Source organism: Anguilla rostrata, chromosome 7 (genome assembly GCF_018555375.3).
Source record: "Anguilla rostrata isolate EN2019 chromosome 7, ASM1855537v3, whole genome shotgun sequence".
Taxonomy (NCBI): domain Eukaryota; kingdom Metazoa; phylum Chordata; class Actinopteri; order Anguilliformes; family Anguillidae; genus Anguilla; species Anguilla rostrata.
The window spans coordinates 14,933,056-14,959,262 of record NC_057939.1 but is presented as its reverse complement, the minus strand read 5'-3'; the positions used below and the strand labels follow the sequence as shown (position 1 = coordinate 14,959,262).

The 26,207-nt window shown below is 43.1% G+C and overlaps 1 protein-coding gene across 1 annotated transcript in view; it reads right to left on the bottom strand.

Annotated features, from left to right (window-relative positions):
• The window catches only part of cftr (CF transmembrane conductance regulator), a 27,597-nt gene extending 1,390 nt beyond the window's left edge, over window positions 1–26,207 (bottom strand). Inside the window, exons 1-26 of the mRNA XM_064343057.1 lie at window positions 25,902–26,207; window positions 24,979–25,089; window positions 23,262–23,373; window positions 22,396–22,611; window positions 21,843–21,932; window positions 20,698–20,861; window positions 20,382–20,507; window positions 19,937–20,183; window positions 19,030–19,122; window positions 18,304–18,480; window positions 16,792–16,983; window positions 14,233–14,327; window positions 13,392–13,478; window positions 12,291–13,017; window positions 11,734–11,862; window positions 11,116–11,153; window positions 10,542–10,801; window positions 10,210–10,289; window positions 9,814–9,964; window positions 7,332–7,559; window positions 6,849–6,949; window positions 5,646–5,870; window positions 2,360–2,515; window positions 2,010–2,099; window positions 1,559–1,731; window positions 390–495 (exon numbers count right to left, since the gene is read on the bottom strand). Coding sequence (XP_064199127.1) covers window positions 390–495; window positions 1,559–1,731; window positions 2,010–2,099; window positions 2,360–2,515; window positions 5,646–5,870; window positions 6,849–6,949; window positions 7,332–7,559; window positions 9,814–9,964; window positions 10,210–10,289; window positions 10,542–10,801; window positions 11,116–11,153; window positions 11,734–11,862; window positions 12,291–13,017; window positions 13,392–13,478; window positions 14,233–14,327; window positions 16,792–16,983; window positions 18,304–18,480; window positions 19,030–19,122; window positions 19,937–20,183; window positions 20,382–20,507; window positions 20,698–20,861; window positions 21,843–21,932; window positions 22,396–22,611; window positions 23,262–23,373; window positions 24,979–25,089; window positions 25,902–25,954 — 4,227 coding nt within the window. The 5' untranslated portion in view covers window positions 25,955–26,207. The remainder of the gene's footprint in view (window positions 1–389; window positions 496–1,558; window positions 1,732–2,009; window positions 2,100–2,359; window positions 2,516–5,645; window positions 5,871–6,848; window positions 6,950–7,331; window positions 7,560–9,813; window positions 9,965–10,209; window positions 10,290–10,541; window positions 10,802–11,115; window positions 11,154–11,733; window positions 11,863–12,290; window positions 13,018–13,391; window positions 13,479–14,232; window positions 14,328–16,791; window positions 16,984–18,303; window positions 18,481–19,029; window positions 19,123–19,936; window positions 20,184–20,381; window positions 20,508–20,697; window positions 20,862–21,842; window positions 21,933–22,395; window positions 22,612–23,261; window positions 23,374–24,978; window positions 25,090–25,901) is intronic.

Genomic DNA, 26,207 nt, shown 5'->3' with positions numbered 1-26,207 from the left:
ATATCAGGTGGACATATTAAAATTACAACTTAAATACCAGTATATACAAATGTCGGTTGTGGGGGGAAAAAAAAAAACATTGTGCCTACCAAAGATTTATAATTTTCTGATTGATCATTTTATTTGACAGATCCTTTCTGAAGGCAGCTTATAGGGTGCTTATAATGTCAGTTAAATCTATATACTATGCACAGCTGGATTATTACAGAAACACAATGTCATCTACGGGCATCGAACCTGCAAGAGTTTGTCTCTACGCCATATTTCTTAAACGTATTAACATATTCACTCGTAAGTGACAGGTGGGACTTGACGGGAGAAAATGATGAATTTTCCCAGCATTCTGTGCGTCAGCTCTGGAATATTCCCTAATGAACAGGGGAACTCACCAGGAAGGACTGGCACTCCAGCAGAGGCTCCACCCGGTGCTCGGACAGCATGACCGTGCAGTTGGAGAAGGAATGTTTCAGGGTCTTCCTCAGGATCTGCAACGTGCTGCAGGAGCCCAGCAGACACCAAAATCAGCCTGAATGTAATCTCTCCCCTCCACTACACACCCCCCCCCCCCCACCTTTCCAGGCCATTAATCACTCCTGAGCTCAAAACAGAAGCAGAACTTAAACCTTTTTTGAATGTTTCAACTGGCCTTGTTTCCTCTTGACATACTTTACTCATGTCACATGTGACATAACATCCATCTTTAAAATTTTGTAAAAATTCAACCGTTAGAACACTTTTAAAATAAGGATATTACACTATTTAAAATGGTATATATAAACATAGAACAAAGATAAAAGTTCTCTGACTCACAGTAATTGGTTGTGGTGATTATAGTTTTTGATCAAAAGGAAATGTGAAAATAAATAGCATGACTATACTGCTAGGTCCAATATAATACTGCAAAATGTGATGAAAAGAAAAAAGCAACTTACAGTTACAATTAAAAGAAAACGAACAATTTATTCCAATAGGTAATAAATTCAAGTAATTAATTTCCAATTGATAAGGAAAACGACCCATGTGAAATCCAACCATGGAAGAAAATATTACCTTTAAATGTTGATTACACAACAATGGCAATCAATTGCAACTACCATCACATAAACGGTAGCCTTGATGTTAAAAAAAAAAAAAAAAAAACACATTTTGAACTAAATTTGAACTGAATTTTGTTCCAAGTGATTGTTTTCTAATGAAACTACTGCAATCAGTTTTACTGCATCACTTCAGCGCACAATATAATCCATGTGTTTTCTGTTTACACCCACGCTAGTGCCTTGAACGATGCCTGGCTGATTGAGGTTAACCAATTCGCCCTTTCCCACTGCTGTGAGCTCAGCCATCAAACGTTCTAGACCCCTGTGCAGAAGGCTCTTTGAATTTCCTCTCGGTGCTTAAAATCGTGTAGCCTTTTTTTGGCGTTCCTGCTGTACAGGACATGAAAGGCCTGCCCGTGCCAGAGCTGAGGTCACTCCGCCGGTGGTTTCAGGCCCCATTTAGCGCAATTACCCCTGGCCTGGGGGGGGGGGTGGGGGCAGGGCCAGCCCCCATCACTCACATGGGGTCCAGGTAAGCGCTGGGCTCGTCCAGCAGCAGGATGCGAGCCTTGCTGAGGATGGAGCGGGCCAGGCACACCAGCTGCTTGTGGCCGTTGCTCAGCACGTAGCCCCCGTCCTCCAGCTGGAAGTCCAGTTTGTCTGGGAACTGCTCGATGACCGACTTCAGCCCCACCTGCGACACACGGCCAGGCGTGGCCACTATCAGACCAATCAGCAGTACTGAATTACAATAAAGTGCAAGAATTACAGTATATGTAAGGTCTGGAACAGCTACTGAACCTGCAGGCACTAGGTAAACTGAAGCAATACATTTCATTTCTGATTGTGTACGGACGGGCTTCTCAAAAGATCCGAAGAACAACGAGGCATGCAAAGATTTGTGACTTGACAGAATGAGGAGAATTAGGTGGCCTTATAAGAGACTGTTCCAGTCTGTGAGGTAACACTCACCTCCTCTATGACTTTCCAGAGCTCCTCGTCTGTGTGTTTGCTACAGGGGTCCAGATTCATGCGAAATGACCCTGTCAAGATGAAGATTTTCTGTTCCAAAGAAAGAGGGAAGAGTCACTTCAACCTCACTTTTAACAAAGCATGAAGTAATTACAAGTGGCAAAAATCAGCCAATGGAGTGTCTTGACACAGTATGCAGTGCATTATCATGGACATGGTGATAATGACAGTAAACAGAATCTGTTCTGTACTCTGCTTTTGGGCCGTTTCCAACATACAATTTAAGTCTGCAGCCTTCTGCTAATGAGCTTCCACACACTTCACAACTGGTCATGATATTTCAGTTTCACCTGTGGTACTACGCCAAAGGCCTTTCTCCAGGTCTGGAGGGGCACGGAGTTCCAGGAGACGCCGTCGATGGAGATATCGCCGTCCGTGGATGCCAGCCTCAGCAGGGCGGAAAGCAGAGTGCTCTTCCCTGAGCCTGTCCTCCCCAGAACACCCACCTGGGGGGGGGGGGGATAACCCTCAAAATCAGGCCGCACATTCCCTGCTTCCCTGCTTTCCTCAGCAACTGAAATCTCCCATCAGCCCTGTTCAGCTCACTTGCTGAGCACTGAACTGAGATCAGTTTGGAGTTTAGGAATGCATGTACAGATTAATCATAAGACCAGGCTTTCCACCTGGAGTCCCTGGAGTGTAATTGTGCCACACTGTCACACACTTTAGACCCAACCTGCATGGACACACACACACATAGACAAACACATACGCAGACAATACTGGAAAAACAGAAGGGACTCAAGATTATTTAGTTTCAAGGAAAGTGGCCAAGGGAAGGAGTTGATCGAACACCTTAAAAACATTAATGAAGACATTAATGAAGTGGATGAAGAAGCTATTTCTCAAGTTGTGTGAACAGAACTACAATGTACAAATTAGGTAAAGTAAATCTCAAAATAACACTTGAAAGGTCTTCACACAATAATGCACAGCATAATCTGCTAGGATTTGTAATGGAGTCAGAGACAGACGTGGTGGCTAGATGGCCTGTTAACACTGTGGAGCTCGTATGGAAAGGTGGAACAGCTTATAGAGCGGTAAGCCATAGAAAGCCTCGAGGTTGACTGAATCTAAACCATTCAATGCTTGCACATAAAATCTGGACTTTTAGTTACACCTCAATACCACTCCTTGCAGTGATGTCATTGACATTGCTGTGGGTAGTTGAGCCTAATTGAGCTGAACTTAAACACAGGCTTTCATTCCCTCATTTACTGGAAAGACCCACAACTCTTTCAAGTGTGGTTCTGGAAAGCAGGTGGAATCACTACCAGAAAATTACCATTATACTGGACATGTGAAACCAGCCATGTATCTGCACACATGCATCTCACTGCATGTCAAATAGCAAGTTAAGACAATTTGGCAAAATCCCTTTTTTCTGTTATCAACTAAAATCCCCTTAATATTAATATTGCACTAGACATTCATGTCTCAACTGGAGAAACTGTAAGCACATTTGGAAAAACACAAGGGACAAATTGTGAAGCAGGGAACTACATATAACTTTCAGACCCAGAAAAACAGAACTATAATAAATATAATAACATTTATTAGTAGTAGTAGTGGTAGTATTTGTATTAGTATTGGTATTAATATACACAAGGACACATACCTAAGAAACACCACCTCCTATGGTACATCCAACAGAACACATTCTGTGGATTTTGTCATGAACATATTACTCATTAAATTCACTCTAACTGTGAATACACTGCAAGGTTTAGAATGCCTTCCCAAAAACAATAAAAAGAACCTTGCTTGGTTTGTATCTCTGCCAATAAACTGCCATTTGTACATTGTGTGCACAATAAGCAACCACTCCAGGCATCAGCATGAGGATGCATCCATGCTGAATGTTAGCCACAGCAGCAGTAGCCCAGACCCCACTGCAAAGAATCTGCTTACTGGGAGAAAACAAGTCTGACTGTCACCAGCTCACATGCAGATCGTCCATCATTGTGCCCAAGCACCAGCTACAGCCCATCTCCTCAAGGTTGAACAAACTGCCTCTATTGCCCCAGGGATACACCTTCCTTACAACACACCATCACAGAATTTGGAAGACCGGCCCATTTCTGAAAGGCCTCAGAGGGAATGTGCATGTCAGCTCACTGTGTTGAGGACATTTTACAAGGAGAGGACAAGCGTGATGCCAACATGCGCATGCTATGCAGCCGACTGGAGACCATTCAGAAAATAATAATCCGCCTGTACAATCACAGTGTGCCTGCGCATTCTGAGACCAGTGGTATCCTGCTGCTGCAGATTCCTGATTATGGCTGCCAGCATAGCCCACACTCATGGAAAGTGAGTTTATGAACAGAACCACTCACAGGCTCACAGATGTCCGCATTTATTAGCAGCCATCCAATAGTTTCATCACACTTCTCTGGTTCAATACTGCATGTCTGATGTGGCACAAAAGTGTCCATCTTTTCCACTGCTTCTATCTCTCCTTTATTGATTTATCCATCTGTATCCACGTGCTTCAAACATAATTTATTACTGAAGATGAAAGGGTTCTCTTCACTAACATTCATTGTACATGGTCCGACTCCCTAGGGCTTACAGTGCAGCTAAAAGCCTTCAGTTAGGGGCCTCTGGGAAAGGGGTGGGGCCTGCTGCCATTATGACAGCTTTCTCAGCCTGTCACTGTGGAATATTCTATTGTCAATGACATATTGTGGTTTAAACCCTGTAACATACAGGAGGCAAAAATGTAGGCATGTACTTGTGCTCATTTTCTAAATCTGTACTTCCTTAAATATTTCAGTAAAGACAAAAATGGAACAGGAAAGGTTCCCATATCTTGGAATAACACTGGGAGCAAACATATATGTGTATTTGTATGCCCCACAGCATACCATAATAAAAAACATGTATCTGTATGTATATTCACTCTATTCTGTTTCTCACCAAGGCAGCAAAGAAACAAAAGTTCATGATTGTGCTCATCTCTAGTAAGACTCCATCCAATTAAAAAACTTGTTCAAGAGATGTTGGTAGCAGGCAAATATCAGAGTACATTTACAACATTTGTCCATTAAAACTGATTTCTGGGGACAGTTGAAATAAAGTCATATAACATGAGAATGAATGCCAACTACCCACTCTGGTAGGTGCCTTCTGGTGGTTTGTGGAAATGTGTTTGCTGAAACAGTAAGAGCAGCTTTCAGAGTCTCCCCAAAGACCCGCATTTGCATATTCATGTGTATGTAGGAGTCTCGTATTACTGCAAATAACGTGTATGAGTTTATAACGTGTATGACAAGTTCATGTTTCCATAATGTGCCACACTGTAACGTTGATGCTCTGAAAAAATCTACCATCACTGTTATTTGCTATTTTTCAGTGAGTAATGTAAAATTGTCTCAAATAATGTTACCTCTATCATCCAAGATTTTAGCAATAAACTTTGCGGGTAATTTAAGTTTTCCATAATCAAAAGCAGAAAAGAAGAGGGTACCACTTCCACTGGACCGAGCCAACACTTTACGTGGTTCACTGTACTATATGTGTATGATGCCTGCTGCCTCAGTTCAGACTACATTACCCATTGTTCTCTCTTACCCTGTGTCCACCATCAATGCTGAAGGACAGCTTCTGAAGGACTGCACGTCCAGCTTCTGTGTACTTCACAGTGAGGTCTTGAACGTCCATCTGACCACGGGATGGCCAGCCATCATCTGCGTGGGGGTTTTCAATCACCACATCTGTGTTCTTGACCCGGGTCGTGTGCTTGGGCTCCTCGGACGGAAGATCTATGAATTTGAAGACCCGGTCCACAGAACGCATCTGGAACAAAATGCACAGTGCACTATTACTCCCTGGGATGTGTATTTGCATGAATTTGTGTGTGCATGCACATGTGCGTATGTGTGTATTTGTATGCGCATGTGTATGTGTGTGCTGGTGTCTGTATGCATACAGTATGTGTGCTTGTCTATGCTTGAATGTGTGTGAGTGTGTGTGTGTGTGCATGTGTGCTTCCACAGGAATTTAAAAAGGTCTGTGACTAATATGTTGTGGCTGGTCTTGAAGGAGGCTCCACTGAGAACTGAACTGAACTGAACGTACTGCTCCTTGATAAGCACAAATTCAGTTGTGCTGAACGTGCCTCGGGCATCAGTGTGGGAGGGTGTGTGTGCTGTTCAGGGCACTGCCTGTACGTTAGCGCATAGCACAACTTACAGTAACACTTTAACTGAACACCATGAAGCCTGCATAACACTACTTATTCATGACATAACATTTGACATTACCAGCCACAACAGCATATTACAGCTCATGACAAGTGTCATATCACTGCCATAATGTATGCAGCAAATTTTACAGGGCCGCTTTCAAAATGACAAAGTGATCACAGGATACATTTATGTCAATGTGATGTGATCTCCTGTAAACTATAATACACTGTCATGACCAGTTATGACAAGTGTGAAGTCACTTATATCAGTCAAATCAAATTGTATGTATACAGCACTATTTACATTTAAATAATTTGGTTGTCTGCTTGCAATGTCAGCCTCAAGGTGTGTAGTTAAAATACAGAGCATCCAATTTTGTTTCAACTTATGTATAACTAGATAAATCTGAATCAGAATTTCATGTTACACAGTAAGTTCTCTGTACTGAAACTCACAACAAGCAAGGAGACATGCAGCCACAAGCACAAATGCCATAGATAGAGATAATTTCTCATGCAGGTGTGGGCGATCTGGGTGGGGTTGGTTTGGTGAGCACAGGTGCTGTGGGTTTGTTAGCAAGTCGTACCAGGCCGTCCACAGTGATGCTGGTGATAACAGCCCACTGGAAGGTTCCCAGGATCAACATTGCCAGGGTGATGATGATGCCAATTTCACCGGGCTTATCACCTGGAGGACACGGAAGAACCTGGACTCATGCACACACTATGGTCAGAGAGGATGTCAGACTCAAACTCCACAACTACCTGGCAATGAGAATTGTCTGTTTATGTGGTCCTGACATTACATTACATTACATTTTATTTGGCAGACGCCCAAGCCTTCCAGCTTTCCAGAAGGCATTGCCCAGGCCCATCACATTGCACATTGCATCTGTAAACCTCCAAAATCTCAAACTAAAAAAAATTTAGCTTAATCTGGAAACCTCTGCAACATCTCTCACACAAACAAATGTGGAGTCAGTGTATTCATGCTATCACTCCCCGCTCTGAAACCCTGCAAGTATCTACGTTGCTCACACGAAGAACATTGCCAAAGCATGCATCCTTACGGTTCGTTCCCACGGAGATGAAAGCTGTGGTGGTGAAGAAGAGAACGAAGATCATGTCAATGCGGAAAAGAAACCAGCGCAGTGTAGACAGGTAGAGGTACCAGTTGGCCGTGTGGGTGTTGAGGGCCTTGTGGAACAGGGTCTCAAAGTAGGACTGCCTGCCAAAGGCACGTATTGTCCACAGGCCCCTGAGAGAGAGGATCAGGTGCGAGAAGATGGGGCTCCGAGCTGAAAAGGGGGGAAGAAACAAATTTCAATAATTTATATTTGCTATTCATATTATTATATTAATTACTAAACCTTTCACATACTATTCAGGAGTCGTGGTGAAGAGAAATGCTGAGCACAGCACATCACACATTTATCTAAATTTTTTTACATTGCATTAATGTGACTGACTACATATTTTACTACATATTAGTTAACTCTACACTTATTTGGGGTAAGTGATTAAGGATCACAGCTTTATATCTTAAGCATTTTGCGATGCATTTAATATTGTTCCGCCAGAGTGATGGTGAAACAATCTCAGTCAAGGGTTACATCCCCAAATCATTCTTTGGGATTTCAACACACCAGTGTAATCCCCTGTCCACACAGCGAACGACTCGGCTGACCAGTTGATATAAAGGTAAGGTAAGGTATTTGAGTTATATCACTGTGTAAATGATTTTTATTTTGTTATTATGTTTATTTTTGGAGGGAGCTTAAATTGAAAAGAATGTAGGATAGGCATATATAAGCATTATGCTTCAGCCTGTGCCTTTTCAGTCACTACCTAATACATAGATTGTTGACTTGTTTATACTGTCTAGACTGTTTATATTTATTGTATTGTGTGTGATGACTGAATAAAAAATACTACTACTACTACTACTACTACAACTAAATAAAACATTTTTATGACAATTACACAAGCAAGATAAATGCTAGGTTTAGCTACAGTAGCCTAGGATTACTAAAACTTAATAATTTATGGTAAACATATGTCTTTGTTATATTGCCTATTGCTGTTTTGTCATTTCACAAAATATTTGTACCTGCACAAGCTGACTTAGAGCACACAATGGGCAATAGTACACATGAGTGGCTCATCAACACTTGAGTTGCTCGCTGTGTGAACGCGGGGTCACTCCGACCATTCCACCTAACACTGTGACTTTTAACTACCCCCACGACATCACATTATTTGTTTCCATAGCAGCATCCATTTATCTTTAAAAAGATCCCTCGTAATTATCTGGCACCCATTTCAGCTCAACACTTCAACCACAGCCTTTTTAGATCGTGCATTTCTCATGCTTCTTTGAGTCCGTAACAGAGCTATAAATCAGCTCACACATTACAGAAATGACTGTGACTGTCTGATATTCAAGTGCACTCCCTGAACAGCGTGTGGTCTTTCCCACCGACACTCAATACTCAATACTGTAACCGCAACAGTGAATGGAATGTGCCTGCCACCCTCGGCTAATTTCCTTATTACGATTGTGAAACGCAGTGTTTCGCAGAACAATAATACAGTATATGAGACAGGTTCACGTCAAACGGCAGGAAGGTAAGAGGAAGGAAGGGATAAAATTTATGTGTTCTCTCTCACATACGCATCTGATCAACGATGGCTGAGTTCAGGGTTACGGTACAAGAGGGCGGCCAAACTATTGCCGCACAATCCATGTCAATGCAACACTGTCACAGTTTAAGTCTCCCGAACCATGGATAACAAATGTGATCACCCTTCTAAACCACTGGAGGCCTAGTTTCATTTAATTAATTTAAAAGCTACAATTCTGTTAAGAAGAAAAAGGCTAAATAATTTCCATTGCCTATCTGGAAACCTCTTTTTCACACTTCACCCATTTCAGCAGGATGACAGACTGATACCAGGATGTGGACAGAGGAAACCCCCAGTCATGCAGTCTCTCCCTGCTGGGTTTGTGCACTGCACCGGGCAAACCTGCGGAAATGCCTGGCGTCACACACAAACCTCCACAGGACAGCTCTATAGACAGAGCGTCTGCCATAACGGAAGCTGATTGGGTGGCCTCACCTCTCCTGCTGAACCCTGCATTCTCACAGCGCCTGCTCGTTCCCTGTCTTCCCTCTTCACTGCCAACAGCTTGACCATTGGCCCTCCACGCTCTCCGTCAGCACCCACCCATTGTAGGTCTCCTCCATCTCTGTCTATTTCTATTCCACCTTCTTCACATTCCTCTATCACATGAACCGTGTTTCATCTAATGAATGCCCATCCTTCACATCATGAGGTTGCAAGAATTATCTCTCTAAGGAAATCACATCAATCAACACAAAAATAGATTCACACCCACAGTGGCCTGCTCCCTGCCATTCCCACTTTCCTGGTTTGGGCTTCTACTAGCTGAGAGAAGCACTGTGAGACAGTATATGCAGCTTATCATGAAGTCTACATGCTCTGGTGAGGACACCTCTGCTCACCACATGCCCACCATTCATATCTCACCTTCGGCCTCCAGCTGCTTCAGCTGTTGTCCAGTGCGTAGGAAGTACTTCCTCAGTATCACAAAGATGACAGAAAGAGGGATGGCAGCAAGGAAGATGTAAGGCCGCATTATAGACACCACAAAAATGGCTCCCAACACAATCAGGGTCAGCTGGAGAAACAAAAACGCATGAATGAAAATGTATTTGTTTCCATTAAAGTACTGTTCACAGCTACTGTATATCACATTTTAAGTTACAGTATGTTCACAAGGAGAATAAATGGCACTTGGTGTTGTAAGTACAGTTTCAAATTTCTGTGATGATTTGAGCAAAATATGGATCAACATAGCTAAGAAATTATTTCTTCAGGGTAATATTACCATATACCTCATAGTTAAATCTAATATCATCTGACCTGTATGAAATCAAACAGGATGAGAGGTAGCATGTCATCAATGGTCGCCATGTCTTTGGTGAATCTGTTCATAATTCGCCCTAAAAACAAAGAAACACTAAAATAAACATATACTCTAAGAGTACTGATTTAATTAATTAATCAAAGCTGTTAATTACACAGCCAATCAGTTGACTGCTTGATTTTAAAGTAAAAGCAAAAACCAGTAGACCCTGTGGCTCTCTGGGATCAGGGCCTCTGGATGGCCTAAAGGAACTATTCCTGGGACAGGCTTGTACCTACAGTATCGGCCTTTGTTACTGGGACAACAGTGGGCGGGGGCTGTAGCTGACCTGACTTCATGGTGTTGAGCACGGCCATGGGAGCACGCAGCACGGCCTGCAGCATCTGCTGGTGCAGCTTCTTGGAGACGGTGAGCAGGGTGTGAATGAGCGGCAGCCCCCGGAGGAAGCCCAGCGCCAGCACGCTCTCCGACGTCGCCACGTAGATGTAAACAATGTAGTAGGCACTGGTGGGCGTGACGATCACGGCGTAGGGCGTCCCCTGGGTGGAGTTTGGGAACGACGTCTCGTTCTCCTTCCTCCAGATCTCACTGGAACGGGAGTGCAGGTAACACTAATTAGCTGAGTTAGAAGGATCGGTGCTCCAAGTGCTGTGGATTGGCGGTTGGTAAGTGAACTAAGTAAAGTAACAGCCACTGCACCATGCATAAAACCTAAGCAATACAAAGTAGAACCACAACACTACACAATCACGCTATCATTACTCTACACAGCTATTACCCCACATGTGCTAAATATACAATCACTATGATACTCTTTATCTGTAAAATAAACTGAATTTACTAAAACTACAATGATTGTTAGGCTAGGGCACCATATTCAGTATGATAGGAGATGTACTTACTCAGTGATAAAAAATATCCCAATCACAGATCCAGCCACCTGCAAACACAACGATAAGACAACTACATAACAGTGAATGGTTACCTTTACAGAAAAATGAAAATGACAGGAACCAGGATAACCCAAGTGAATACTGCAGTTGCAAAATGTGACATACTTCATGTTGGTCAAGATAAAAAAAATCAGGATACAAATCTGAAAATCAATTAATCACATTTTTAATAATGTGATTAATTCATTTCCAGAGTAACATTATTTTATATGCCTGTACATGTGTGCGTGACGTGTGTGTGTGTGTGTGTGTTTGCCAGTTTGTCTGCCTGTCTGTGTAGATTTGCAATGGGACACTTTATTTGTTACCCACAACACATGTGGAGAGCATTTTGTGTAGAGTCTGTCTGGGCTTATTCTACTGTAAATATTCATATGCACACATGGACATAAGCTATGCAGCAACACTGGCCTGGACATGTCCTAAATCTTTCCCCCATCAAAAATGCATTAAAAAGCCATGAATTACTCTAGTGAGGATCTAACTTCATAATGTTCCCAGCACTGCAGGCCATACCATGCAGAAGAGCAGTGTAGTCCAGAATACAGGCGCAAATATCCCACTTACCTCAATCAAGAAGACCAGGATGATAAAGATGAGAATATAGACAAGGTTCTTGTTCGTTGATAAGTATCGGAAGTATGTGCTCCATGAGGTAGTTTCAAAGACATTCTCTCGGTCATCAACAAAACATTCCTGCAATTAGAAAGGTTGGAATTTGTAAACAGCATAAAATCAGCCATACAATCTAAGCAATGAAATGAGATTCCAAACTTTATCATTTAAAAATTATGGATGCTTAACTTATAAAGAATAAATATGTCCATTTACAGTTTACAGACAAATAACTTAATTTGCCACCCCTTCTGTATGGTAGTGACCATGTATGTAGGTCCACTGCAGGAAGCTCACTGACATGCCCACTCAGGGCATATGAATATTCAGTAGCTCTGGAATACAGAGCTGAAGCAGGCTATAGCTGAGAAATATAGTTCTGAAGTATATAGCTGGAGTGTGGCTTGGGAATATAGCGCACATCTTTGGACTACAGCTCTGCAAGACAGGTCCACAGAAGTCACAGGGATATAACTGTGGAGTTTAGCTGTGTTTGATTCCCCACACACCTCCATGTCTTCCTCGTCCATCTCTTCGCTGATGTCGTACATGCTGTCGTTGGAGAGGCGTCGGGCGTAGATGTCCAGCTCGGAGGCCAGCTCGCTCTGGGGCGTGATGGACAGCTTCCTGCGGAAGGAGGACTGCATCTGCTCCCGCCGTCCCTGGCCCTGGGCATTGGTGATGAAGGCCAGGACGGACTGGCGCCGCTGCCCAGGGAAGTTGAGCCCGGGGTGGTACACGTTGCTGCGGGGCAGCACCTCCTCCACCTGGTCGTCCTCGGGCACCACCGAGAAGCGCCGCTGCGCCGGGTCGCGCCCCGAGTCCTCCTCCGGGTGCTGCGCCACCGAGAACTTGCGGGCGGCGGCCAGGGGGTTGAGGATGAGCGAGGGCTTCCTCTTGTCCGGGGCGTCGCCCGTGGCGGGTGCCGCCGGGGGGGACTGCCGGAAGGCGGGCCGGGGGGGCTCGGGGAGGTGGCCCGCCGTCTCGTCCACGCTGACGCGGCGCAGAGTCTCGGTCAGGATGGAGCCGCGCCGCTCGGCGTTGATGCTGTCGTAGGCCCCCAGGCCGAGCATCAGCGAGCTGAAGTCGGGCCGCTGGGACTGCAGCTCGGCGAAGGTGCCGTAGAAGTAGCAGACGCCGTTGTGGAGCAGCAGGATCTTGTCGGCGCGTTTCAGGTGCTCCAGCTTGCTGGTGACCACGATTCGTGTCTTTGACGCCATCAGTCTGCACACGCAACTGCAATATTTAGAAGGCTGTGAGTTTAACTTGAAACTGGACCACAATTCAAGATAGGTTTGTTGTCCGCAATCCACAATGGGATGGATTTTAGGTGACAATTCACAAATGACTTCAAAATAGCCACTGACAGAGCCACTGCTGCAGACAAACTGCCTTTAAAGAACAATATGAATACCACACCTCATTCTGACGACCCTCAGTCATTAATAAACACAACACTGCTGTAGTTACTTATTAACCTCTCAGTGAAAGCAATAAAAGATGCCCTGAATACTTCCAAAATAAAATATGACTCAACATATCAAATTACCATGGACTGAGTGTTCCTTTTGATATGCTTAATCAAAGATCTTACACAGACTGGACCCAACCTTTCAAAAATTTCCTTTTCTGTCACAATGTCCAGGTGGGTGAAGGGGCTGTCCAGCAGGTAAAGGTCAGCATCTTTGTACACAGCTCTGCAGGGATAACACATTTTCAAAAAGAGGTCATGTCACAGTAAGCCATAAACCATTCAAAACTCCAGCAGCAGTTATTTTTATATGTTCAGTTATGTGAACTGCTGGAGTTATCAGGTGAGCTAAATTTCCAGGAACTTAAACAGGCAAAATGAATGTCAAGATACTAAACCAGTAAATTAAGGCAGTAAATATAAGAGGGAGATATGAGCACAAAACAAACAGTGGGACAAATGGAGCTATAAAGTTAAAGAGGTTATTAAGTAGGTTGTAAAGTATCAGCTATAAAGTGACTGATTTTGCCTTGGTATTACTATCTAGTAAATGACAGGCACTTAAAAAGGAATGATCAATAATATGTGTGCTCTCATGTCATGAACAAGTTCTCGTAAATTGTGAATCATAACTTTAAATCAAGCAAAAATAATAACATGATTTACCCTTCACAAAATCGAATCTACAATATAGTACATTGCACATACATGCTTTGGCTCCCAAGTACAAAAGTGAGACCACAGTAAGCTGGCACCCTTCATGGCAAAAAACAGCTATATATGAAAGAATAAAATGCACCAATAGCATGCCTAGTTGGAAGACTGCCTGGCCTCCTGTTAATGTCCACCTCAGCCATTAGTGATTAGAGTCATTAGTTTTTTTCCCAGGAAGGACTGAATGGGAGAGATTTCCGTGCTCAGGTGAGGCACAGGTGTTCAGTTGAGTTCAATGTGCTGAGAGACGCTCAGGTGTGGGGTACCTGGCCAGACCGATCCGAGCCCTCTGTCCGCCGCTCAAGGTCAATCCCCCCTCTAACAGGGGAGTTTTGTCTTTTTCCGGCAACAAGGCGAGGTCCTGGAAGAGAACGCAAGACTGTGTTACTCAGAGAGAAGCAGTGCACTCCATGCTACACCATTTCACATGCAGGCAGGGCACAGCACTAAGTGTTACTCAGTGAAGAGCACCACAGTCTACTTTACGCACAGGGGGAAAGCACAGTGATTCAGTGAAATGAGAGCCAAAGTAAAAACTCCACATCCTGTACATGTCTGCTTGGACATAGGAGTTTGAATTGGTGCAACAGAATGCAGGTCTGTGAATCAATATATTTAATTTAAGGTTTTCTTTTGCTACTAATAACTCATAATTAAAAATACCTCTGCTCACAATGTGCATGTGTACAGGTCATACTGACCCTGATTGAACAGTTCTGACTCCCTCTGCTTTTAGTCATTAGTTGAAGGAGATGAGCTGAGTTTCAATAATGCAAGACCCTGCTCTTCCTCATTCCTTTACCCTGGCATCTACCACCACCATACCCAGCATACGCTCAAATGCAACGCAAAAGTTAACATGAGGTAAAAATGCGCTGTGATACCAAAAAGAATGTCTTTTTAGTTAAACCAACAAACAGAGAATGGATGATGCCATTCATGTTTATGCGATCGAGGATGACTTTGACATCACTGTGAGAATGGAGGTTACAGTGTAACAGAGTTTATTCAGCATGAATGGGATTACAGAACAGGAAGCATGTGAGCGCAAAACAGGGGAAGTTATAATTTAAACTTAAAACTGTGTGTTTTTCACCGGTTTCATTTATTTTCATTATTTTCATTTTTTTATTTTTATTTTGGTGCCCAGCATGGGGTTGAGCAATGTCCAATTCCCATCCCAATTTAAAATGGCCAATCATCTTTAACCGCAGCCACACTCATGAGTGAACTTTACAGTTGATTCGGGAGAGTGCAGACATCCGTGGTTCTCCTTCAAAAAACGTGGTGTCGCCAGATGCTTCTTTTCACTACAGCTAAGTTTGTATAGAGCAGATTCGGATAAAGACCCTTCATATTCGGCTTTGACTGCAATCTACAGGTGCCCAATCAGTTAGCGATGAATGTGGACCCTGAACCGACTGAACCCTCCCACACCCTGGGCGACGCAATCGGCAATTGGAGAAACGCCCTATGGCATTGCCCTATGTAGCTACTGGACACAGTCGACACTAACATGGTCCGGATTCGATCCGCAGCCATGAAGCTTATTCACGCACCACAGCATGGTGCCTTAACCAAAGGAACTATCCAGCAGCCCCATTTCTTTGCATTATTAACAAAAGTGTGATTTACATCCATCTGTAGCAGAATCCCTTCTTACATGATTTATTGAATGCTGTGGCATTCCTGTTATGGACTAGAAGTGAAAAAATGTAGATATAATTAAGCTAAATTGATTTAATATCCTTAATTTAATTCAATAATAACATACAGGAATATGGATTTTTCAATGAGAAGAACAGACCATTCAGCCCATTTAGGCTCGTTCTTTTAACATTTTAACATAAAGCCAGCTGCATTTGGGTGATCCTTGTCTAAATCTTCCCCTATTTTAAGTCCACGAACCTCCATTCGAATACATAAACACAAATTCATACCTGTCCCGCTGTCCATAAGGAGGGCATTCAAAAGTACACAAGCTTTCAGCACTTCACCCACACAGCAGCAATAACACAAGGCTGTTAACATTTTTGCATGCTACTATATTTTATGCTTGGGGAAATAACTCAGACCCCATGAAATGGAATAAATTGTCAAGTACCAGAGAAGGAGACACTTCAAACGAGAAAATTATTTCCCACTTAATTTAGATTCCACATTTTATCCAGATTTTTTAAGGGAAGCATTATTTCAGGGTGTTCTGTTCAGTTTTTCTCCTAATGGACCAAAAGACTTAAATTTTGAAGTCATGGCCTCAAAAATCTCTAAACCACCTTGATATAGGCAAGGATAGAAGTCTGAGTGCTATCACGCCAGACAGAGATAGGGGCAAGAGAAGACCTTACCATTACACCAGAGGAGGATTGCCTGTAGCTGTTTACAGTTTGCACACACAATACCTATAGCTGTCCTGTTTGCTTGAGAAAACACTTCCACACTTTTAGGTGAAACAACAACAGAGGCATTGGCTTCTCTTGCCTCAATGGCGCCCCCTACAGCAAGATATGCAGAACAGTGACCTTGATGTCTGCACTATTCAAGTTAATTACTTCAAGGGGGCCTCTTGCTTCACTGTCAACCTCTGCCACTACATAGCCTGAAGAATCCTTCTTACAGAACCTCATGACCCCTCATTCACCACAGAGTAGCACAAAGAGGTAATCTGATTTCCTAGCTCACTATCAGGAGGGTTGGGGGGGGCCAGGGCTCATAACCAGTATAATATGAAACACCTCCATATATCACAACTCTCAGGCAAGGCCTTCCAGCTATGTTTGGGGAGAAACAGAGAGGCCTTGCGGCATTGTGGGACAGCACTTCACCTCCTCCAGCTGGCAGGCTTTGATGACACTGGTGTAGCGGTACTCATCGTACGTCAGGCCGAAGACTATGTTTTCGCGGATGGTGCCGGGCATGATCCAGGAGGTCTGGGGGGAGAAAGAGACGCGCCCGCTGTGCTTGATCTTCCCCTCTGAGGGCACCAGCTCCCCCAGAATCATCATGAGGAGAGAACTCTGCAGAGAGACAGTAGAGATGGAGAGAGAGAAAGATTAATTAAACAATTGTAACACTGGTTTTTCCCTATCAACCCAATATTTAACATCTTCTTTGCATTTAGGGCTGTCTCACTGCAATCTTTCTCAACATTGAATTTGGGAGAATGTAGACAAGAATGATGTTGGCATCCACAGTCGATACTGGATTCAATGCCAGACCTTGGGTCTCATCCACACACTGGAGCACACAAGATGAGCCACCCAGCAATCCCACCAATTGACTAATTGTTCCATGCAGGTAGGGGTTGGGCTTTTATCCATTGATTATTAACACAGAGAGAAGGGCTGGTAATTTCGGGGGTCACTTGATCCTTCTATTCGGTGGCTTCAGGACAACAACCCAAGAACACTTCCAGTTAATATACTAAATTATCGGAAACCTCAATCATTCTTATCTGGTCAATAGTTAGTTAATAGCGAATAGTTAATTGAATCACTTCCATAGTTCCTTTTATACAGTACAACTGCAATCCATTCCAAATGAAAAAGAATACACCACATAATTTCCAACGCAGTAGTTTCTTGTTGTAACACATCACATGGTATTGTGACTGTGTTGTTTTGTAAGTCGTATTGGCACTAGGTTCACAGCATTGATACCACACATAATTGCTTTACTTGAGCACATAATTGAAAGTAAGCTAATTCTGTGACTAACTGCACCTCACTTATGATGTTCACAAAGCCTTGATCTACAAGGTAAATTTACTAATGTGATTCAACTGCAATGGACTGCGAGTCAAGTACCATGACAGTATAAGACAGTGCTTTATGTAAGACAATGCTGATTTACGGCACAAGTAAATATTGTAAATCGTTGAACACTGTTCAGTCTTTATGTGTATACACCATTGTTTGAATAAGACAGTGTCACTTCATGAAACAAATGCATGTGATTTTCCTACTGATTGATTATGTTTGACTGATTTGTAAATGTGTAACTGGGTCGAGTACAAAGAGCTTTTGATATTTAGCCTACCTCGGTTTGGTAAATGTCTCATTTGAAATTTATTACAGGAAGGACATCATATAAGTACTTGTGAAATTATCATAGTAGGCTTATCATTTGGTTCCAAAGACACCGCCATGGTACTTTTCAGCAAGGATCTCTTCAGTAAACAGGAATCTGCATATTACTTTTCTACATATGATTATAGATCGCATGTAGAAAAGTAATATAGTGTGTGTGCTATTCCAAATAAGGCCAGCTACTAAGAAAAATTACACTGTGACTTCATATGTGCAGTTTACCATCTTTAGCGTTATCTGTAGGGCTACCTTGCCTGATCCAGTTGAGCCAGCCACAGCCAGCATCTTCCCCTTCTCCAAGTGCAAGCTGATGTTCTTCAGCACCGGTGTGACGTACAGGTTGGTAAAGAAGAGACCAGAATCTCCATTAGGCTGTCCATTCTCCTTGTTCTCCTGTTTTATCTTTTCAAAGAGTTCGCCTATTCCCTGAAAATAAAGAGAAGGGCCTTCTGTACTTCACATAGTTTACATCGAGACAATGTTTTTCCTTCACAATGCTAAGTAATATTGGCCAAGGCCAGATCATTAAATGGAGTCAAGCATCTACCTAGTATTTTGGGGAATAGAAAAGATAACCGCCCTTTTACAAACAACAGGACAGAGAGTGAGAGGATCACCTGGCCCATGCATTTTTGATGAAATTTCTCTACAAGTACGCAATTCTGTGGTTTAATCTGTAACTCCCAAATAAGGTAATTGTGTTGCAATGATCAGACTCCGAAGATGTTTGCTTTGGGTTATCAAAGAACACAATGCGAAACTTTCCAGAATAAGAACATAGCGAAACATTCCAGAACCACACAGCACCCTCTGATTCACTGGAGTTACTTGGTATTCAATTCCAGATTCATGGTCTCTTTCTGAGTGTCATCCACAGAGACAGACCCTCTAAAAAGAGCTAGGCTGTGTCACCATGTGTCACCATAAAGGCTGACAAACTAATATCCCCCTGGGATTAATCCCATAAAGCCATACCTCATCCCAAGAAGCAGTGACATTCATGAGCTCCACTTCCGTAGTGGTGAGATTGTACTCCAACACTTTGTACTCCTCTTTTGTGAGATAGTCCTGGAAGGCATAATTGATGTGAATGTTACTCAGAGAATGTTTTATAGGGGTTATAAGACTGCACAGTAAAAAAGGTAAGTACATATAGGTATCTGATAGAGAACTGACTACATCAGAAAAATCAAATCGCATGCTTCGAGGCACTGCACAAACCCCTGAAAGAACAACGAAAAGAATTTTCTGTTCTGAGCCCTGCAGATATTGTGACAGCCATTTAGATACAGTTTGTCCTGGAGATAACGCTGAGCCTGTGATAAAAAAATAAATCACTCAGTCGCTCAGCTTGGGACAACAATGGCGGTTTGGTGGCCAGAAGAGATGTGGCACAGGGAGGAGCTCCAGAATTTCACCGGGACAATGGGACAGACATTTCCTAGACTGGGCAGAACAGTGCTGAGAGTCCAGAAATGAGTATGGATGGAACACCCACAGGAGTACAGGTGCGTCTGCTCTTTGAAAACCCACCAACCAGTAGCAGCAATCCGACCACATAAAACCACCGATCGATTGCCCACTGAGGAAGGACATTCCTCACAGAAGCACAGCAGCACAACTTGTAAAGCAGTGCCTACAGCATTATCTTCCTAACTGTTTGAGCGTGCAAAGGATTTCTTCTCCAAAGCCACCAAAACACTGCAACTGCAGCCAGAGGGGAAAAACAGACCTTGAGGGTACGCTAAGTGGAAGCCCATGTGTGAAGCCCATGCACATTCGCAGTGTTATGTAATTCCTCCGCTACGGAAGCCTGGTTAACATTCCTGCCCGTGGGTCCCTCTCCCTTACCCAGTTCGGCCTGGCCTGGCCAGGGGCCTACCTCCAGCTTGTCGATGAGCGCCAGCGTGTCGTACCACATCTGAATGGAGTTGGGCAGCTGGCGGGTGAGGCTCATGCGCAGCACCATGCAGTAGGACAGCACGGTGAAGATGCGCCGCAGGATGATGCTCTGCTGGAGGGCGTATGGCACGATGGTGGCGATGATGACGATGAAGGCGGAGTAGAAGTAGGCAGAGCTGTAGAAGTAGCGCAGGGAGCCGATCTTCCGGGTTAAAGTCATCTCGTCCCTGCATCACAACCCCGGTTACTGCGGCCGCACACACGCCCACAAATCCCATCTGAACAAACTCCCGTCAGCCAGCGATGATCATCAACATAATTGCACAGACAAATGCAATTACATTTTATAAAAGGGTACTGGAGCCCCCCCCTATACAGTCAAAAAGAAATGGTCAAAGCAACACCGCAGAATCTCTTGTTCTTACTGCCTGATGTTTTTAATGATGGTCTCCATGATCTCCTCCCAGCCGTAGGCTTTCACAGAGTGGATGTTCTCCACTATCTCTGAGGTCAGTGCCAGCCTCCGGCTGATCAGCTTGGCTCTTTCAGCCCTGCAGGAGCAAACAGCATCATGCCAACTCACTGTACTGTGCATATGTAGCACAAACACACGCACCAGTGAAAAATGCTGGAAACCACGAACTGATTATTTTCACACAGAGTAATGTGTGTTGTTCACATTGCTGAGGGGTACAGCATGTGCTCCCAGAGGGCATCGGTACCAGGAGATGTTGGCGCTACCTGTAAGGGCCCATCCTCTGAGACAGACAGGCCTGGAAGATAGCCAGCACCAGGAGGGCAGCCAGGGCGCAGAGGGCCGATGCCTCGATAAGCTCCCAGATGAGCCCCACACACAGAATGCACTGCAGTGGTGTGATCCACACAAAGTGTGCCAGACCCAGGCTCTGTGAAGTACAGGACGGATTCATTATACCACATACTGCCACTCACATATACAGTACACACACAGACACTGCTACACTAATACACACACTGCTACACACGCAGAATGCAAACGCAGAAAACAAACTGCTTCAGATTGCTGTACACATACCTGAATATAACGGCAGGACCCATTGCTAGCTTCATATACAGCGTAAGGCATAGCACTGCAGCGTTATATTCATTACTCAACAGTGTGGCAGATGGCACAGTTATACGTTCACAGCACAACTTGTGACTTGGTGAAACACACCATTCAGCTCTAAGCAATACATTCACAAACGCTCAGGATGGTGTTCACCTTACTGCAATGGTATGGTGACTGAAAACACAACAGCTATGAATCGTGTGACAAGCAATGCAAGGGAAGACGCAGGGCCTGAAAAATAGCTCAAGAACTGGGAGAGACAACCAGTTTGCGCAAGTGACATGAGGTACAGATGATAATTGCCTCAAAGCAGTTGCACAGTGTATCCACATTCAACACCGCCGCTCAACTTTCTTGAAGAGTTCCAAAGTTCAGCCTACCCTTTTCCGTAGCGGTGAGTGTTTTGGCTTTTTGCTCCCTGCATTCAGTTTGTACGTCAATTACTGCATGTTGAGGCCTCAACCGCACATCACAAAACACAAGTAAGGGAGCCTTATATTCCACCGTCCAGTCACTCCGTACAATATAGTAAAACGCACAGAACAATTGTGTATGCATCAAAAGTGTGTAATACAGGCAAGCCATCCCACAGGCTTTGTTAAGTTATAATGTTGCTCCTTCTAGGGTCTGCACAGTCTTTGTACTGTTACCTGTGTGCACCATGACAGTTCACACAATCAACTTGTCCTTTTCCATAAAACCATAAGTCTCACTCCAAACAGAACCTTTTACTAAATTAGTACACAACAACAAGCATGCTTTACAGACAAACACATTCAGGTAAATAAACACTAACCTCATCCAGCTTATTCAAGTGTGCAGACATCAGGCTAACCAGCTGCCCAGTGCTAATCTTGTCCAGGACACGGCTGGAGAGCTTTAAGGTCTGTAAACACAGAGCATCAGCACAAATTCTGTGCTCAACATCACGCACACATCACATACACCATCAACACAAATGTATAAATGAGATCTGCTGAATTTCATTGCATCCATTTAACAGATGCTCTCATCCAGACCAGCTTGCAAAACTATACGCATATGTGCATTCCATTAGGTTATTGAACATATAAGTTTACAGAAAATGATAATTAACACTCTTAGAACCAGTAAATGTGGTGACTGTGGTTGTTGTTCTTGTTATGGTTTGTTGTGAGGAATTTTTCAATCTGAACCAAAGTAGAGGTCTTCTCTATTTACCATTCTCTACCATCTGTTTCCCAGAGGATGTTCCCTCAACACCCAGCCATAGCGGCAAATAGTATGATCAACTTTCGCTGTTCAATGTATGAAGGTACATGCTTGGCTTAAAAAGAATGTAATAGGTAAATTCAGTAGCAGGGCATCACCTTTTTATAAATCAGGCTGAACAGAGCAATCCGTATCTGCATGCCCAGATGGTGCAAGCCAAAGATGGCTGGCTGGAGAAGCAGGAACCGGGCCACAAACAGCAAGCAGAGCCCCACGGCCAGGTAGTAGCCCTGCTCCCGCTCCTCCGCATGGAAAGGGTCAAACGAGGCAATGATCCGCCCCAGGAGCTGAGGTTGCACGGCCTTTGAGGCTTCCTGTGAGACAGAGAAAGAGAGAGGAAAGAGAGAGAGAGAGAAGGATGGGGAGAGAGAGAGAGAAATACAGAGGCTTGATACAGCCACTCGTCTGTGACTCACCTACAGTATGAGAGTTAGCTCACAGGGTGACACAGTGGCTCACCTGAAAGAATTCATTCAGAGTTTTAAAAAAGACTAAACTTGGTTAACTCACATTAACTCACAGAGAGTGAAGCGTGTGCTCTAGTGTGAAAGAATAAGCTCCCTCAAATTGATACACATACACAGAATTCAATGAATTGCCCTGCACTCATAAAAGCCTACTTTCAATAATCACAGTCGACAAGAGAAAGACCTGCAACAACAGACCACTACAAATACAATGCATTTCAGTCAGATTTTTGTTATTGATATATAGGAGCAGATCAAGCTGACATACAATACTATTTATATTACTATAACAACTGCATGTTTTTATAACTCGACTAGTCAGAACATTAAATTCACATCTCCTGTCTTTTGAATCACTTCAAGAGCTGACTGACAGCAAATCAGCTTGAAGAAACTGGAAAATATGGAGACGTACTCTTGCTGATTGTGCAGAGCATCACGTGGCCCCCTTCCACACCCCACTCAACAGATGGGGGAACATAAGAGACAAAACTCACCCCGAAGTACAGCAGGATGCCATAAAAGGCAAAGGGCCAGAAGAAACAACGGCGTAGGGCATTGAAGAGTCTGGGTTTTTTCTTAGAGGATGCAAGCTCTCGGTCCCATTCTCTGCCAAAGCACAATACAACACAGTTAAAACTTGTGTGTATGTGCTTGTGTGTGTGCGTGCGCGCGCGTGAGCGTCACTGACTGTAAATGGATGGCTTAGCCTGACTTGCATTTTTTGGTGCACTCATGTATAACCAGGGAGATTTGGCTAACTTATTAAATGGTACACAGAGACCTTGATGATGAAAAACCGCACCAACCTGTTGAATTCAATAAAAGTTCAAATTCCCAGCAGACCACATTTTGGCAGATTAAAAACGGCCAACCGTATATCACCCTCCAGGAGGCCGGCGGTTTAAAAGGTCGTGTTTTATGCTCATTTGGAAGGACGCTGGGATTTTAACACAAGCACACAAATAATGGTCCAACAGGGGCCTGGAGGAGCGCTGGTCTTTTGACACGGCATGCTTGCTCCTTTTCAAGAAGAAACAGAGGTGGCATTTAGGGGTGGCCGGCGATTCTGATCAAAAGTTTTAACGTCCTGTGACATTTGCGTGCTTTCAAGCTACTTGGGCTGCCAAGAACTCAGGAGGAGAGTGGAGCCGTGAAGCGGCTTGCATTTGCTTACATTGTGTCCTGGTTTTTCAAAATGCCACGTTCTGCCAGGCTCATTTCTCTAAATTCAACTGCCAGTAAGGATTAACATAAGGATGATGTAAAATATGTGTACAGGGGGGTTCAGGTTTAAGGTCAGCCAAGTAATCTGCTGAATACTGGAAGCTGTAGCAATGTATCAGGGCAATGCAATAAATCGCGCAAACAGCTATTATATCTCACTCCATTCAGTCCTTTGAAAGAAAAATGTACATTTGTTTTGTACATTTACTAAAGCAAATACAAATGAAAGAAAAACACAAACAATGTAACAAATAAAGAAAAAGTATATCCATAATAATATGAAATAATAAAATATAAAACAAAGTATTCAAATAATTGATTTTCTCTCTCTCGTGGACTCAGAGGATGCAAACTGGAATAATAGCATGACAGGAGTTACAAGACTTTGCCAAAGAGTATTAAAATATAAATGTATAAAACAACCTCTTCTGTATTTCTTCTGTAGAAATGTAAGAAAAGGTATGAATATATCAAATATTCAATATTATAAAAATGATACGAAAATGCATATGAACAAAAAACGTATATTTATTTTTCTTTCACTCTCATTCCCTAATACTGAACATACATTTCAGATAAAAGTCCTGCAAAGATTAAGCTCCTTTGTTCATAAACTTTTACCAAAAAAATGTTTCACTATGGCTAAATAACACCACCAAACTGTTTTGTGTACTCTGTCTGCAACTGTTCGAATTAAATCACATTGGATAGTAAACAGGCACCCAAGACAGATGAGACAATAGGACTAACCATGAAAATGTTCAGGGAAGTAGCAGGTGTATGTTGTGTCATAGTCTTCTCTGAAATGCTCAGTGACGGTTTGTTAAAAGATGAGCCATGCCATACCATATGTGACTGATTAATTACATCCCAACTTCGGACTCATTAAAATCATTCAACCAATGCACAATACTTTCTTAGAATATTACCAATTATTAACAAACCAAATACAGTCAACAAACAGAATCATATTGAAAAAACACAAACCTTTCCAAGCGTTCAGAGAGAGTATCAGCTGTATCAAAAGAGGGGACCTTGTACACATCTGATGGCTCCAACTTCTGCCTGTATCCCTTTCTCAAAATCGCTGATGTCCAACTAGAAACAAACAAAAGGGCAGCAGTTAGTGAGGCCAAATGTGACATTCCATTGCTTCTGCAACAAAAAGCTGCAAAGTATTTCAAATAAACATTACATTACATTACATTACATTATCCACTCTTATCCATAGTGACTTACACAACTTTTTTAACCATCATAGACATATAAAAAGGGAAGTTTGTGCTGGTTCATAAAGTTCATATATTTTCCAGCAGTAGTATGAAACATGAAAAAAATCTCCCAAGGAAGAAATTAATTTGGCTAACAGTTAAATTTGGAAATACATTACATTCACTGGAAAAATCTGTATGCTTATATGTTAGAATTTATAATGAATATGCAATCTGTTAAGTAACAAATAAATAAAAAATCAGGAATGCTGGTAGACAATGTGGTTCACAATATTGTATGTGAACCTAATACCCAGTTTTAAAGTCAGTTATCCCCAGTTTTCAAGTCAGCTTCCAGGTCGTTTTCCAGTGTAACATTCCAAGCGCATTCATCAACCAGCACAGATTACTCAGGAACAAGGTCAAATGTACTGCTACATAAATGAATACTGCGTAAGACATAATTAATATAGATACATTTGAAACATGCATTGTGTGTCCTATGAAATAAAAGCGCTCAGGAAAAAAGATGGCAGCATGGCATCAACAAGTATAAAAGTTACCTAGCCTACGTGAACTGTTGCAATAGTTTTGTAGCGCACTTAAACTTCGTTCTGCCTCACCATCCCAATAACTCTGCTTAATCATCTCCGTTCTAAGAACCCCACCTGTACTGGGTATAATAAAATATATTCTTACCAGAAGAAAAATCTTGATAGGAAGTTCGCATCTTCCACTGGAGATTTCTGCATTCTAAAAACGCCGGGCCACAATCTCTGAACCCGAGAGCAGTGTTGCGGACATCGGTTGTTCTGTTACTCTTGCGTTATGAAGCAGACCTCTTGTTTTGTTCTCCACCTTGTGCTATGTGCGCAGTGATGTCACCGGTATAATTGGCTCTGCCCAAGTTATAGCAACGTGAGAGCGGCCGACCACAGTGTAGTTGTGATATTGCTGTCTCACAGTCAGCACTTCACAGTGCACCCGCAGCGTCTGTGAGTCTTA